Below are 16362 nucleotides of genomic sequence, written 5' to 3'. Positions count from 1 at the left end.
AAGCCCTTGTGCAGCAACGAAGACCCAGCACAGCCAAAAATAAATGAATAAATAAATAAAATTATTAAAAAACTGAAATGGTATAAATTCTATGCCTGACACTTTAATAAATGCAGCCGAAAATTTCACAGGATAGATGGGCTGAAAATCATTCAAAGAATTGTAGTATGCAGAAATATGTGTGTAGAAAGCATAGTGATTGTTTAAGAAATTGTCGATTTAATATAGTGTGTGATTATATGTGTGGCCTGTGTGTTTGTGTAAATATTTTCAGATAAAAGAAACCAAAAGAAATATTGATTAATGATAATGTTATATTGTTCATCTTGTCTATTTAATTTGAAAATAGTAGTACTTATTATAATATACCCAAAATATATTTTTATCATTTCCTATATGCTAGAATGGAGAAGGAAATGGCAACCCACTCCAGTGTTCTTGCCTGGAGAGTCCCAGGGACAGGGGAGCCTGGTGGGCTTCCGTCTATGGGGTCGCACAGAGTCGGACACAACCGAAGAGACTTAGCAGCAGCAGCATATGCTAGAAAACACGCTAAACAACTTACATACATGCCATCAGTTAATCCTAACAACAATCAAATCAGAGTTGCTGTTATCCGATGGAAATCTAAGTCATAGAGAGATTATATAATTTATAAAAAATCACATATTGATTTTGCCAGGATTTGAACAAAGTCTATTTGATTCCAAAGCTCAAGCTTTAACTACTGTGCCATAGATGATCTTTCATATCCCACATACCAGTGCTTCATCATTAATCCTCTCATGTTTCCCTTTGCTTTGACTGCACATGAATTTATATGTATCAGATTTAAATCTAAAGTAACTCCTTATCCATTTTTCATGTAGCTCAATAGTGTCTCATCCTATGTCTTTCTTCCACTAACTACATCTGATACAGACTGTAGCATACCTCTAGGCAGGCACCATAAATGTCATCTTTTTAACTCAGCCTCTCACAATCTATATACAGTATATTGATTTATATGTGTAATCCCTTTTGCTGATGTTTCATATAATGTAGGCATTAACATACATGAGGTCAAGAAATATCTCATTCATATTTTCAACCCCAAATGGGCACAAAACTGGTATATGCTAATAAGTATATATAAAATAAAAGAACATATAGTAGAAGTTGATAATAATTTCCATCATCCTCTTAAGGTTCCATGGATTGGTGTTCATATTATTATACTTTCATGACTACTGTAGCACTTTATACTCAGGCTGTAAAATCCAAGCTGCGTAAGCTAGGATTATGACTCTTAGATGTAGGAGCTGTGTGACTTTAAGTGAGATAGCTCGATATCTTTAAAGCTTCGGTTTCCTCAACTGGAAAATGGGAACAACAATAGAATTTATCTTATGGTGTTTTACTGAACATGAGACAGATTAAATAATATATATTTTGCTGAACATTCCTTTCTTCTTGTTCTACTAGAAATCTGGCTATTCCAAGAAGATGCTATTTTTCTGTAGCTCTCTCAGTGCCTCGCTGGGATGGTGGTTGCTTTATTATATCCTTACATCACTAGGACTTGAGGTGGGGTGTGCATTCTTAAGCTTACTCTTCTTTCCCTATTAGTACTGCCACCATATTAAAAAGAAAAGAAAGATTTAAAACAAGAAAAGAAAAAAGAAAAAAAAAACTTTTTTATATTTTCAAATACCCTGCATTTCCTCTTCCTCCACTCTTTCTCGAAACCACTGCAAATTTTCATTCTCAACATTACCTCAAACCATCCCTATCAATGCCACAAATGAGTGCCATGTTGTTAATTGAATATTCAGTTCTCACATTTCATCTTACTTGATCAGACTTGACACAGCTGATCACTTTCTCCTTTAGATGTCTTCTTCCTATGAATTTTAGTAAACCACTCTCTTCTAGTTTTCCTCTCATTAATTATCTCCACATATTAATGTTCTTTCTGATTCTTTCTCATCTTCCTAGACTATATGATCACCGTGTTTATGGTTCATTTCTAGCCACATTTGTTCCTTTGATGATCGTTGACCATGTTGATCATTCAGACTCTGCTGATGCTTAGACCAAGTATACTAGTATCAAATATACTTAAATGCTGTCTTTTTTGTTTTCTCTGTATCCAACACACCAGCAAACTCTATTGATGTACCTCAAAAATGCATTGATAGTCAACCATTATTACCACCTCTGTCATGAAAACCTGGTCTAAGCTATCTTTATTTTCTGCCTGGAATATTGTTAATACATTTCTCACTGGTCACCTTGATCTTAACTGATGATTCTCAATATAAGCATCAAAGCAATTTTGTTAAAACTTGCGTGAGATCATTTCACTCCTCTGCTTGAAACATTCCAGTAGCTTTCCATCTCACTGAGAGAAAAAGACAATGTCCCCCACTGCCTGCAAGGCCTGGGCAATTTGCCTTCACCCATGTCAACTTTCTGATCTTCTCTCTTTCCCCTTTACCTCACTCGGCCCCAATTTTCACCCACCACAGTTTGCTTGCAATTGTGTTCTACAAACAGAATAGGCGTGTCCCCATCTCAATTCCCTCTCACTCATTGTGATCTCTGTCTTCAATGCTCTTCTAGGAATCTCCATAATTTTCCCATAATCCTCTCTGAAATTTACACCAAGGGTACTTCTTAGTAAGTTCTTCCCACACTTTTCTATTTAAAATTATGTTCCCCCAAATATCCCTTTCCCTGTTTTTTTTTTTTTTTTTGACATAACCTCTTTCATATACTAATATACTACATGACTTTCTTAGTGGTTGGATTATTTTCTGTCTCCTTGAAATATCAAGCAAACCTCAGAAAAATAAGGATTTTTTTTCTTTTGGTCTATTTTGCTGTTTGCTATATCGGGGCTCCCTTGGGGGCTCAGTGGTAAAGAATCTGCCTGCAATGCAGGAGCCGCAGGAGATGGAGGTTTGATCCTTGGGTTGGGAAGATCCCTTTGAGGAGGTCATGGCAACTCACTTCAGTATTCTTGCTTGGAAAATCCCACGGGCAGAGGAGCCTGGCAGGCTCCAGTTCATGGGGTCACAAAGAGTTGGATATCTAAACGACTAAACACACACATATCTGCAGTTCGTAGAACAAGGCTTGACATCTAGTAGCCATTTAAAAACATTTGTATAAAACTATATAATCTTCTATAACTGAATTGTAGTGACATAGCATGTGCATTACACATGAACATACATCATATGTATCAAGTATAAATGTATCATAATGTGAATAGGGTATTATGTGTAAGCTGTTTGTCACATAGAAATCATCCAATAAATATTAGCTATAATTGTTAGAAAATTTATATGTGCACAGTTGACATTACATATGCTTGCTATACCTGAAGAATGAATGAATTAAAAAATCAGCATAATATATTATTCATGTTACATTAAAATGCTATAGCTTTTCCTGTATGAGGATCCAGCAGAATTGCATTGTATGCATTCAACAGACCAACTGTGGCCAAATTCTGGATATAACCATACAAAATATTGATGATTGAGTTAGTATTGTCTTTTTCATTCATGATCTAAGAAGCCTGAACAACTGTCATCAGTACTCCAACTATTCAATTAAGACACTTAATAAACTCAGAGTGGCTGAACAGTTATCACTGAGCAGGCTGATTGAGCAGCCCTGAGGGCCAGTATTGGATCTTATAAGAGCAGGTAAAGATTGGTATCTGGAGCTAAGAGGCTGATGTCAGGAACAACTGGCACAGTGTGATCCACCAACATTATGAACAAAATGCCCAGAACAACTGCTAATAATCAGAAAAAGAAAACACACTGAAGAGAGGATAGATTCACTTTGAGTTTTATACAAAGACTTTTCTAAATGATGCACCCTCAAGGCATAAAAATACAGGATGCTTGGAGCTGGTGCACTGGGATGACCCAGAGGGATGGTATGGGGAGGGAAGTGGGAGGGGGTTCAGGATTGGAAACATGTGTACACCCGTGACGGATTCATGTTGATATATGGCAAAACCAATACAATATTGTAATTAGCCTCCAATTAAAATAAAAAAAATTATATAATTTACCTAAACTCTGTTTTCCTATCGAATCCTAAGAAGGATACTATGTGTAATATCTCCATAGCAGAGATAATTATTGACTGCTTTGGTTCCTATGTCAATATTGAGCAGTGTCATAGAAATCAAACCCTCACTAAATGTGTCTTTGAATTACTGTTTGAACTCCAAGTACTATCATAAAGGTTACCTACTTGCTCCTATATTATTAAAAGACACTTCATCTCTCAGTTCTATTTTTCTTTATGGAAGGCATACTAATTTAAACAATCACTAACTGGGTCATTCTGCCAGGTACTGAGGGAAACAAAAAGTAAATGAGACTTTCTGTGTTCAGAAATTTATAATCTAAACATAGAAACAAACATTATTTGACTTAATATAAAGGGGAAGATGGACATTAGTTATACCAGTTTCCTTGAGGTGTAATTGACAAACAAAATTGTATATTTTTAAAGTGCACAATATTTGGCTTGATACTGATATACTGTAAAATGAATAATTACCAGAACCAAGTTAATTAACATAACCTAACACAACCATCACCTCACATAGTTCTTTTTTTTTAGTGTGGTAAGAATACTTAAAATCCATTCTATTAGCAAGTTTCCAGTATATAAAACTACAGTATTATTAACTATAGTCACCATGTTGTACATTAGGTTCACCAAACTTATCCATCTTATAACTAAATGTTTGCACCCTTTAACCAACCTTTCCTCACTTAATATGATTAGTAACAACATCAAGGAGAAATGAGCAATTTGATTTCAAGGTATAATTAGAATTGAACAAAATCTTCTCTGAACAGGTCATAAAACAGCATATACAATCCTCAATTCTAAGATGTAATACATCTTAAATCAGAGCACCAGTATTCAGGATTTTCAGGTTTTCCAAAATTTCCAATTCTTTACCTTGAAAAATAAAAATTTTCCTGCAAACATTTTCTGAGTACTTCACCCCAAAATCTTCAGCAGATTTTGCATATGTATTCTCCCAACACACACACACTATATATCCACCTATGATTATATAAATCATAGTATTGACTATATACCTCATTATTATACTTGAATGAAATAACTGCCTCATTTTTGTTTCCCTAATATCTTTCATGGAGTTGATATTCAATAAAATGCAAACTAAATAAATGTTCTATAGAGAAGTGAAAATGTGGTCTAGATAAAAAGAATATGTAGAGTGGACATGTAATAATTTGAAAGTACTGTGAAAGGGAAGATAGAGGAAGCAGAACACGACCAAGGAGAGGACCTTTATAACTGTTAGAAAATATTCAAGCTGGCTCATTAGAAAATATGACTCTTTATGGAAATACAAACAAAAGTGGGGCAATTTCAAAATCATGGACTAGAGAAAGGTAGAATATTCACCAGGAAGATCATGTCTGATACAGAGACAATCAGAAAAATTCAGTTCTAAGAATCACTGAGGAAAAGATAGTTGCAAGAAAAGTAGATCAATAATGTTGTTTGCTGAAATGCTACAAAATTATAGGATTTGTCCAAGAAAGTAGTCATTGGAGACTTTAGAGAATGCACTTTCGGTAGAGATGTGAGAAAACCCAAATTGCAGAGCTTAAGGGATATGGTGCAGAAGTCGTGGTAACAAGTACGGAGATTTGATGGGAAAAGATCCAACTAAGAAAAGCCACTCTATTATGAGTTGTATCAGAGCCAAGCAAGATTATAATTACACTTTTGCTCAATTTCGATTTTTATTAAGAACAGTTAAAATGGATTCTACCTTCTCACACAATTTGGATGTGAGTATTTTATGTTTCAATGAGTTCATGTTTTTAAGGTTGTTAGAACTAGAGAGGGAACCATTTACCCTACTGGTGATCGATAATTGTATTGTATTACTTATATAGTGAATTAGACCTACTTCTTTCCCTTTCTCAACAGGACAAATGAAAGTATCTGAAATATCAGTACTTAGCTATTCTACAGAGAAGGCAATGGCACCCCACTCCAGTACCCTTGCCTGGACAATCCCATGGACGGAGAAGCCTGGAAGGCTGCAGTCCATGGGGTCGTACAGATTCGGACACAACTGATGTGACTTAGCAGCAGCAGCAGCAGCAATTCTAAGTTACCTTGGAAATAACATTTTTGGGGTGTGGATGTGTGTATGCATTAGCACAGAGAAAAAAGTACACTAATTGTTCTTATGTTTCTCAGAGGTTATTTATGTATTTAGTTTTTGGACTCTTCAGCTCTCTGGCTCCCAGTATGTACAGGTGGGCTTTAACCGAGCCTATTACTAGTGTTCAGAGAGACTACTGAAGCAATCCTTCTAGGCAAAGGGTCAGATATAGAGAAGTTACAAAGTTAACATTTTTGAACTTGCTTCTGAGAAATCGTTGCTGAAACAAGAAAAGATATATGCCCTTTCAAACCTCTGCCCTAAAACAAAATCCAATTTGGAGGTACAGGACCTACAAGATTGCTCACCTTCAAAAAAGAGGAAATAAGAAATCCAAGTGTGGGTACAAACTAAAGCAGAAGACACAGCCAAGCTTTTATCTGGAAATGAAATTTAGACATTTAGAAATGAAATTTAGAAAATTTTACTGGAGTAAGTACAGGTGTGAGAGTTGTACCGTAAAGAAGGCTGAGTGTTGAAGAATTGATGCTTTTGAACTGTGGTGTTGGAGAAGACTCTTCAGAATCCTTGGGCTGCAAGGAGATCAAACCAGTCCATTCTAAAGGAAATCAGTCCTGAATATTCATTGGAAAGACTGATGCTGAAGTTCCAGTATTTTGGCCAATTGATGCAAAGAGGCCAACTCATTGGAAAAGACCTTAATGCTGGGAAATTTTGAAGGCAGGAGAAGGGAACAACAGAGGATGGCGAAGGAGATGGTGAAGGACAAGGAAGCCTGGTGCACTGCAGTCCATAGGGTCAAAAAGAGTCGGAGATGACTCAGTGACTGAACAACAACAGCAAAGCACTGAAAGTGCTGTTTCTTGGCATATTAATCTAAATATCCCATAATAACATAATCTAGATGGCATATATATATATATATATATCTCCAAAAGTTTATAAAGCTTCAAGAAAAAATGACAAACACTCAGAATTTAAAAACTCAGCCTGTAGAAAAAACAACAAAATTACTCTGAAAACTTGAATTTAACATCTCTGAATAAAAATACACTCTGTAAGATGGAAAAACTGAAAGGGGTAGATAAGAAAATATGCCTTTATTATATTAAGATTAAAATTTGCATAAAATATATGCTGTGTGGTTTCAAAATGTGTTATCTATTATGTATGAGTGTGTGCATGTATATTGTTCAATTTCTCTCGATGTGTGCTGCCTTTAAGAAATTAAGAAATGTGTGCTGCCTATAATTAAGAAATAATATTTAAATGAAAGATGTTTCAGAGACAATCAAGTTCATTGAAAATTACTTAGGTGTAGTCTCCATTAATCATCTTTAATTATAATTGAAACAGATTCAAAAGAAACTATTGTATTGTACTATGTTCAGAGAAATAAAATCAGTCCTTATATTCATTGGAAGCTGAAACTCAACACTTTGGCCACCTAATGTGAAGAGCCAACTCATTGGAAAAGACCCTGATGCTGGGAAAGATTGAAAGCGAGAGAAGAAGAGGACAACAGAGGATGAGATGGTTGGATGGCATCACTGATGTGACAGATACCAGTTTGAGTTGGCTCTGGGAGTTGGTGATGGACAGGGAAGCCTGGAGTGCTGCAGTCCATGGGGTTGCAGAGTCGGACATGACTGAGGGACTAAACTGAGCTGATGTTCAGAGAAATACAATGTTAACAAGAGGAAGATGACCTGAACTAAACTTTGAAATAGCAAACTGAAAAAAAAGAAAATTTACAAACATTTCCAGAATAATACTAGAGGGACCATGTGTATCCCACAAATAGATCAGTACAGTCCATGAGGCAAGGATATTGCTATAATGGTGCCCTATGTGATAGTCTGTAATAGTCTGGAAACATGAACAATTAAGATTTTTTAATTCTTCTTGCAGAAGTGTTCAGTTTATGTAGCCAGTTCTTCTTAAGGTATCTAAAGGGGGAAAACATCACTCTAAGAAACATAAATGTTTCAGCTCTTTGGGTGGTTTTATTTTCCTTATAATGCTATTATTAGCATTGTAATTGGAGAAGGCAATGGCACCCCACTCCAGTACTCTTGCCTGGAAAATCCCATGGAAGGAGCAGCCTGATGGGCTGCAGTCCATGGGGTTGCTAAGAGTCGGACACGACTGCGCAACTTCACTTTCACTTTTCACTTTCATGCATTGGAGAAGGAAATGGCAACCCACTCCAGTGTTTTTGCCTGGAGAATCACAGGGATGGGTGGGCTGCCATCTCTGGGGTCGCACAGAGTCGGACACGACTGAAGCGACTTAGCAGCAGCAGCAGCAGCATTGTATGTCATTCTCTTTTAAGTTTATTAGTATAAACCATTGTCACTCTACTTTTTGACCTCTAGACATACTTGATAAAAATGAAGTTTTCAGGCTCAAATGTCAGATCTTAGAAGATTTTAGTCTCAGACATTAAAATATGTCTATACCTTTAATCAGATAAGGCAATGGCACCCCACTCCAGTACTCTTGTCTGGAAAATCCCATGGATGGAGGAGCCTAGTGGGCTGCAGTCCATGGGGTCGCTAAGAGTCGGACACAACTGAGCGACTTCGTTTTTACTTTTCACTTTCATGCATTGGAGAAGGAAATGGCAATCCACTCCAGTGGCTCTTGCCTGGAGAATCCCAGGGATGGGGGAGCCTGGTGGGTTGCCATCTATGGGGTCACACAGAGTGGGACACGACTGAAGCGACTTAGCAGCAGCAGCAGCAGCATACCTTTAATGATGACATATCTATCTCATCACCGACTTTCCATGGATTAATGGATTACCTAACAAGCATAACAATACACCTGGAAATGTTCCTCAATTTTCATTCCAGGGTTCATTTGAATTAATAAGCCCTCCAAGGAAAAAATATAATCATTAATACTTTGAAAAATAAAATGGGGACTTCCCAGTTGGTCCAGTGGTTAAGGATCCACCTTTCAATGCAGGCAAAAAGAGTTCTATCCCTGGTTAGAAAACTAATATCCCATATACCATGGGGCAACTAAACCCATGTGCTGCAACCTCTGAGCCTGCACACTCTAGAATCAGTGCTCTGCAACCAGAGGAAGTCCATGAGCCTCAGTGAAGAGTGCTCATGCCACAGTGAAGACCTAATACAGCCAAAATAATAACAATAAAATAAAATGCAGTTTAACAAAGTTAAATCTTCAAAGAAGTGAAAGTGTTAGTTGCTCAATCATGACCAACTCTTTACAACCCCATGGGCTATAGCCTGCCAGGCTCCTCTGTCCATGGAATTTTCCAGGCAAGAATACTAGAGTGAGTTGCCATTCCCTTTTACAGGGGATCTTTCCAATCCAGGAATTGAACTTGTGTCTCCTGCATTGCAGGCAGGTTCTTTACCATCTGAGCCACCAAGGGAGTCTTCAAGGTGTTCAGTAAATATGAACAGATATAAGGGAAGTATATATAAATTGTGCGCAGGAGCACAAAGTACTCATTTTATATATATATATATATACATATATATATGTATATATATATATAAACATATAAAAAGAAACAATTATTTATACACAATTAGAAGTAACGATAGAAATAAATATAAAAAATATTTTAGTGAACACTGGTGATATGTCAGATAGTGTATTCAACTACATGAAAGTGAGTTTCAGAAAGTTATTTTTAATACGAAAATAGCCTTAGGAAGTATTAATATATGACTTTTTGAGATTGTAAACAGCATCTCTTCAGACAGTTGCTCTGGTTGTGCAGTACATAAGGATTTCATTCACATCATAGATATATGCCAAGTTACATAATAGTTCAAGGGCAGGATGGAAGATTTTCGGCTTCCAGGCTGAAAGCCTGAGCAGTCAGGGAGAACCCTTTCCTTAAAAAACAAAACAAAACAAACTTATGTTGACTTTCATGGTCTGCACACACTTAGGTAATCTCTTTCTAATTCTCTCTCTCTCTCTCACACACACACACACACTCACACACTCATTGGCACATATATTCTTTTATAGCCTCTCTAACACTCCTACACTTTGATTCAAAGTTAGTTATAATGCTTTGATATATGGTTGTTTTTAAAGAAATACTTTTCCTATCTGATCATGGTAGCATCATGGTAGTCAATATGGACAATCTGAAAATGCAAAGAAAGTAATAAAAAATGAAAACAAAACTTACCCCTTATATACCACTTTCCTTCCTTCCTCCCCTTCTTTCCCTCCCTTTCATAATTCACTAATTCATTCAAAATCAAAACAAAATAAAAAACACAAACCCCATGGACAACTTGGTTTTTTACCTCACTGTGAATAACATGGTAGAATAAAGAATATGGTCTTAATATCTTTTATCCCACATAATACATAATTTAGCAGATAGCCCTGCCTCCTCTGCTTCCAATGGCATCTCCTGTGCAGGCTCCCCACATTCGATTTGGGATCACAGCACATGTTCCCATTTCAATAAAACTGTCAGGACTGATAATGAATTAAACTGTATGCTAAAATATCAATCCTAATACTTTCATATTGGGCTAGATTGGCTACTAAAACTATAAATCAATTATGTTTTCCAATATTCTACTGGCTAGCTAAATTCTGACTTTTAAAATTTAATTTAATACTATCAATCTCAATTATGCATTTATTCTTTCTTAAATCTGCAGTTATCAAACAAATGGAATCTTCATTACAAATAGGTCATCTGCAAATTTTATTATTGAATCTAAAAACTTACCCTAACAATTTGAGAAACACTGAATGACTCAAAAATGTGCCCAATTTCTTAAGTAAGAACATTTTGAAAACAACTATTATGCAGTAAACTTTTCTTAGAAGCTGATTCACACATGTGGATAATACTAGAATATTCCATTTCATGATAAAATATTTCTTGAATAAACAGTATTTTTTCCTTCCAACTTCCATATGCCTAAGTAAGGAAATACACAGAATAAACACAGGAAACCTTTTATTTGAAAGTCCAGGAGAATTCTATTCTTTAACATAAGAAAAATATAAACTGCTATACTATAATAGCCTTAGGGTATTTAAAATTTTTCCACCTTCATATTTCTCTGTCTTAGATCCTAACTATGGATAGAAGTAAGGTGTCAACTATCAGATAGGCTACTCTAACCAGTAAATCCAACCAGTAAACCTCTTAAACTTTTTTTCACACATTTCTGTCACGATTAGGATTATCACTACATTTTCCTTTGGTCTAACCCATACCTGCATTCTCAAGCATTTGGATAAGAAAAACTGGCTCGAGAAATCCATATCACATATTTCAGTTTTGTTATTTTGTGCGTTAGCCATGCTTTGTTTACTCCTGATTTCATTCCTGCATCATGTGTTCTCAAACTTTAATAGGGATTTTAAAAAGCAGTAGCTGTGAAAACCGTTTTCATGAACAATAAAATAAAAGTGATGTCAGAGTCCCTTACTGAGGGAGACCAGAGAGAAGTAGGTGACCTACAGGGATGTGTTATTACTTCTGAGGGGGCATCAGAGGATGCAAGTATGGAAGGAATGCTGAAAAGCACAGAAAGTTGAGAAACCTCTATAAAAAAAACTATACAAAATTTTTGTTTCTTTGCCACAGTTCTGATCTTTCAGTCTTCCTAGGTGTTTAGCAACTTATCTCCAGGAGGAAAGAACTAAAAAGGCTTTCTAAGTGTGGCTGGAAGGTTTTCCATGAGGGCAGTGAAGGGGCAGCCTTACTGTGAAATCTAACTTGGCAGGTGTGAAGCTATACTCTTCTTCAGAAAGTTACTTCATGGTCAGTGGTGACCTGATGATCTTATTTCGGGGGCTATCAATACAAGCACATTTAGAGAGACCAAGAGCTGAAATGAACTTATTAAAGAAGCTAATTTATAGCATTACAGGTTAAACCAGGGATGATTTCCCCCAATAACCTAAATTACATTGCTAAAAAGTACAGGGTTTGTGAAAGTCTAATATGAGCAATGACAGTCCTTCCATCTCAGTGTAAACACTATGAATAAAAATAGAATGCCTTATGGCATGAAGAAATATTAACACACTGATTTGCCATCTATTCTTGAGGCATAAATTAAAATGTATTATTTTACTTTAAAGTCATGCATTTTTAAGTTCCATTGATTTTTATTTTTGCTTTAAAGTAGCAATTACATTATTTATTTCTTACTACACTTTTAACTTTGTTGTTAGACTGGAGACTCACAATCCTTATAAATGGCAATGACAGGGACATTAAGTTCAGATGTACTTGAAGTAAACACTGTGCTAATTAGCTGAACTTTCCAAGGGATTAGGCTGTTGACTTTATGAAAATAGTTGATATTGTGAATTATTCTGCAAATCCCTAGAGGCATGATTTTCTAACTATGGAGGACCGAGAATGCTTTAATATGTATATAATTTGAACACTGTATGAGGGATAAAGTCAAATTCATTCATCTATCATGAGATTATTTAATTTAGCCAAGCAAAGCTCACAAAAAACATACAAAAATCACAATCTTTGATGTCTCTAAGAGCAAATAGGTAACATGACAACAACAGATGACTAGTAAAAGTAATAAGCATAATAATAATAACAGAACAACACATTTGTCTTGAATAGGGAACTTCTAGGATGGGAAAATTTATCCATTTTTCTTCTGTTAGACAGAGAGATTCACAGTTCCATTAAGTAGTATTCAAAGACAGACGCCGTCAATACTGAAATATCTAAGACAGGTACATTTGGGCCATTGCAGATATAACATGTTAAATGGTTCCATAGAGCTTGATGACTAATGTATTTTTATCAAATGACTGAGTTACTATCAAGGAGTGACTCAAAGTCTAATGCCAAGTCTTTTACACTTTTTCACTCTTTCCAAATAAAATAGTGAGGGCATGAAACCCCCCAATTTAAGTGCAAAAATCATTTATGACATCCACCTTTGACCCCTTCAGAGATCTCTTCTCATAGGGAATTTTGGTATTTTTCACATTCCTAATTTTATCCAAGGCTACTGTTTGTGTTTGTCTAATGGTTAGCAAATAGAATTTCATGTTGTTTATAACAGTTCGGCGTTATTTTAGTGAGAACATGTAAGTGTTCAAATAGAGGTTGAACACTGGATTTTCTACCATATTGCAATCCTTATTAAGAAACAAAGTGCATCAGATGTTACTTTTGTTAAGATTATTTTAATTAAATTATTGCAAGGAGTCGCCAACTTTTAAAAATGAACTACAAATTAGCATTATTCATTTCTATGATGTGCTGCATTTTCCATAGAAATCCTGGCTAACACTAAAGGTCAGAGTAAAAGCACACTTACCGTCATCATATTGGCCCAAGCAGACTGTGAAGAGACAACCAAGGATAATCCCTGAAACGAACCATTTCCAGAGAGAAAACTGTTGGAACATCTTCTGTCGAATTCCACACAAGGTTGATCTGAAATAGAAAGAGGGAAAAAGAAATATTTGACAAGTTCATTAATCTGTTATAGGTAAACACACCTGTCACAGCACAGAAAAGCCTTAATGACTTCATAGTTAATTACCTGTGCCACACTATCCATTATCAAAGTAGCATAATTGTTTAATGTACTAGAACTCATCTACATGAGTTTGCAGATGAGCAATCTCTAAGAAAAGACATCCATTCTGTTATTTACTTTGTAAGCAAGTAAGTTGAGATGTTAACATACTGATGACATTAGAGCATCTTTAAAATTGAGACCCTGTGAGTGATTCAAATGTCAATCAGTTTAAGTCACTGGATTTATCTTAGGTATAGAACAATTCAATTATAACATGTAAATTTTTGCAATTACTTAAGATGTTAAGCTGTTGGTGTCCTACATAAAATTTCAGTAGCCATTTGTCTTATGGAATTACGTAGAAAAACCCATCATCAAAACAGAAATTCATTTTTAGTAGAGTGACAAGAGATTGACTTAACTATGTCATAAAGACTAAGAATAAGCCGTCAGTTTTTACCACATCTGTCTTTGGAAGCATTTGCATTAATTTCATTTTAATTCTTTTGTTTTTCTTTGCAATCTGCCAGTAAATAAAGAAATTGAATGAGGTGTTAGGGGCCTGTGAGCAGATGGGCCAGTTTTCTATCTCCATCAGAAAAGAAAAAATGAATTAGCCTAAAGGGGCAAGAGAGGCCATGAAGGCCGTGATAGATTGGAAAGTGCAGGGTTTTTCTGGAGAAATGTGGGAATGTAAACCAGCGTTACTGAGTCTTCTGATTTTCCAGAACATGATACATTTCTGTTTCCCATGGTAAATTTCAAATTTCCACATGAGACTGCTGAGTGTTTAGATGGTTGTCCAAAACTTTTTAATGACTAAAAGCTTCTGGCAGGTCATACTGTCTTCTAAGGTCCTTCAGTTTACAACTCCTGACAGGGATTCTCTCTATGAAACTACTTATGGGTAAGGTCCTTCAGAATGCACAAAGGAAATAATTTGAATTTTATTTTTGCATATATTTTGTTAAATTTATATTTCTGCTTTATTTTTGTGCATTTTATAAGGTTTATTTGCACAATAGCCTGCAAAATACGTAATTTATTTAAAATTATATTAAGATTACAAGCTCAAACAATTTTTATTCATGGAATGAAAGTGAAAGTGAAGTTGCTTAGTCATGTCCAACTCTTTGCAACCCCATAGACTGTAGCCTACCAGGCTCCTGCATCCATGGGATTCTCCAGGCAAGAGTACTGGAGTGGGTTGCAATTTCCTTCTCCAGGGGTCTTCCCAACTCAGGGACCAAACCCAGGTCTCCCACATTGTGGACAGATGCTTTACCGTCTGAGCCACCAGGGAAGCCCATAATCACGGAATCCGTGGTCCATAGATTTCAAGTCACAGAACTAGATCATAGACCTTCTAAAATGGAATCTATTCTTCTGTGTTTCTTCATCTTAATAAAAAGAGTGTTCTTTTTATCTAACTCTCACATATTTCCCCCCTCTAACTGGTAAAGAACTCAGCTTCTACTTTTATAACTTCTAGACAAAGATAGAGCCCATCATTAAATATCAAGCAACTATAACAATGCATGTTTATTGCAGGAAAGGAAAAAATAAAATTGGCAAATGCTAGTCATTTTAAGAGCAGTTTATTAGAGTGAGGCTTCTTTTTAAATTCAAGTTCTTCAACTCCCATTATGACAGAGCAAATGAAATAGCATCTCTGTCTCACTTACCTCATTATTAACATGGAGATACAATAGTGCCTACCTCATACATTTGTTTGGAGGATTAAATAAACGGCTATAAATACATGCTTAGAATACCTCAGAGTGAGCACTCCACAAAGCTTAACATGAGTGTTTTTGATTCAGCATCTATGAAGTCTTCAAAGTGGTTAAACATAGATTTTCTCAACTCATCTTGAGTGAAACCTCTAAGGTAGGTATTATTGTCTCCACTCTGTGGAGGAAAGGATATACTCACACGCTCATGGTTACAATCTCATGAGTGGCTGAAGTTGTGGTGAAGTTTGTAAGCTTGAAATTTCTGCTCATTCCATTACAAAAAAGGACAAAAAAAATTTCAAGAGAGAACATGGTTCTAGTTTCAAACTGCATGGAGGCCCAGAATAGCTTGCTGCATTTCTTTCCTGTATACTAAGGAGAAATAGTGCATGCTTCTTCCCAAACCTGAAGTACATATAAGATTTGTGCAAATACCGGCTTCAATTCCTCTTTTTCTAAAGAAATGTTACAACATTAAGAAACAAAAAATAGTTTTTAAATTTTAAAAATAAAGGGAAAACACTTAAATGATATTAGAAAAAAACTTTAAAAAAAAGCAATATCCATTTTCTTTACTAATTTTACACTCTCTAGAATTGCAGGCAAAGTTCTTACAGGTGCCTTCAAACAATACTCTAAAATAGTATTGTACTTTTATTATAAATTCCGTTTATTATAAATTCCATATTGAACACTGCCTTGTTCCTTGAGTGGAAAATTTCCCTCCAGATCTGCTTGGTCAGTAATACTAGGCCCTATAAACCTAGACCATGCTCGATTCTAAAAAGAAATGTAGCTGACCTATAAATAATGTCATTGTACTTGTTTTTTTCGAGATGATTGACTACCATATTCAACACTGTTATAGTTAATAAAGACATGGTGTTGCAAT

At 35.6% G+C, this 16362-nt stretch overlaps 1 protein-coding gene across 1 annotated transcript in view; it reads right to left on the bottom strand.

The window, feature by feature from the left end:
• The window catches only part of PCDH15 (protocadherin related 15), a 1038229-nt gene that overhangs the window by 879777 nt on the left and 142090 nt on the right, over window positions 1-16362 (bottom strand). The window contains exon 2 of the mRNA XM_061402659.1: window positions 13528-13646. Within this exon, the coding sequence (XP_061258643.1) occupies window positions 13528-13618 (91 nt within the window). The 5' untranslated portion in view covers window positions 13619-13646. The remainder of the gene's footprint in view (window positions 1-13527; window positions 13647-16362) is intronic.

The sequence above is a fragment of the Bos javanicus genome, chromosome 26 (genome assembly GCF_032452875.1).
Source record: "Bos javanicus breed banteng chromosome 26, ARS-OSU_banteng_1.0, whole genome shotgun sequence".
In the NCBI taxonomy this organism is placed as follows: domain Eukaryota; kingdom Metazoa; phylum Chordata; class Mammalia; order Artiodactyla; family Bovidae; genus Bos; species Bos javanicus.
Note: the sequence above shows the minus strand (reverse complement) of the source record. Positions and strands in the feature narration are given on the sequence as shown.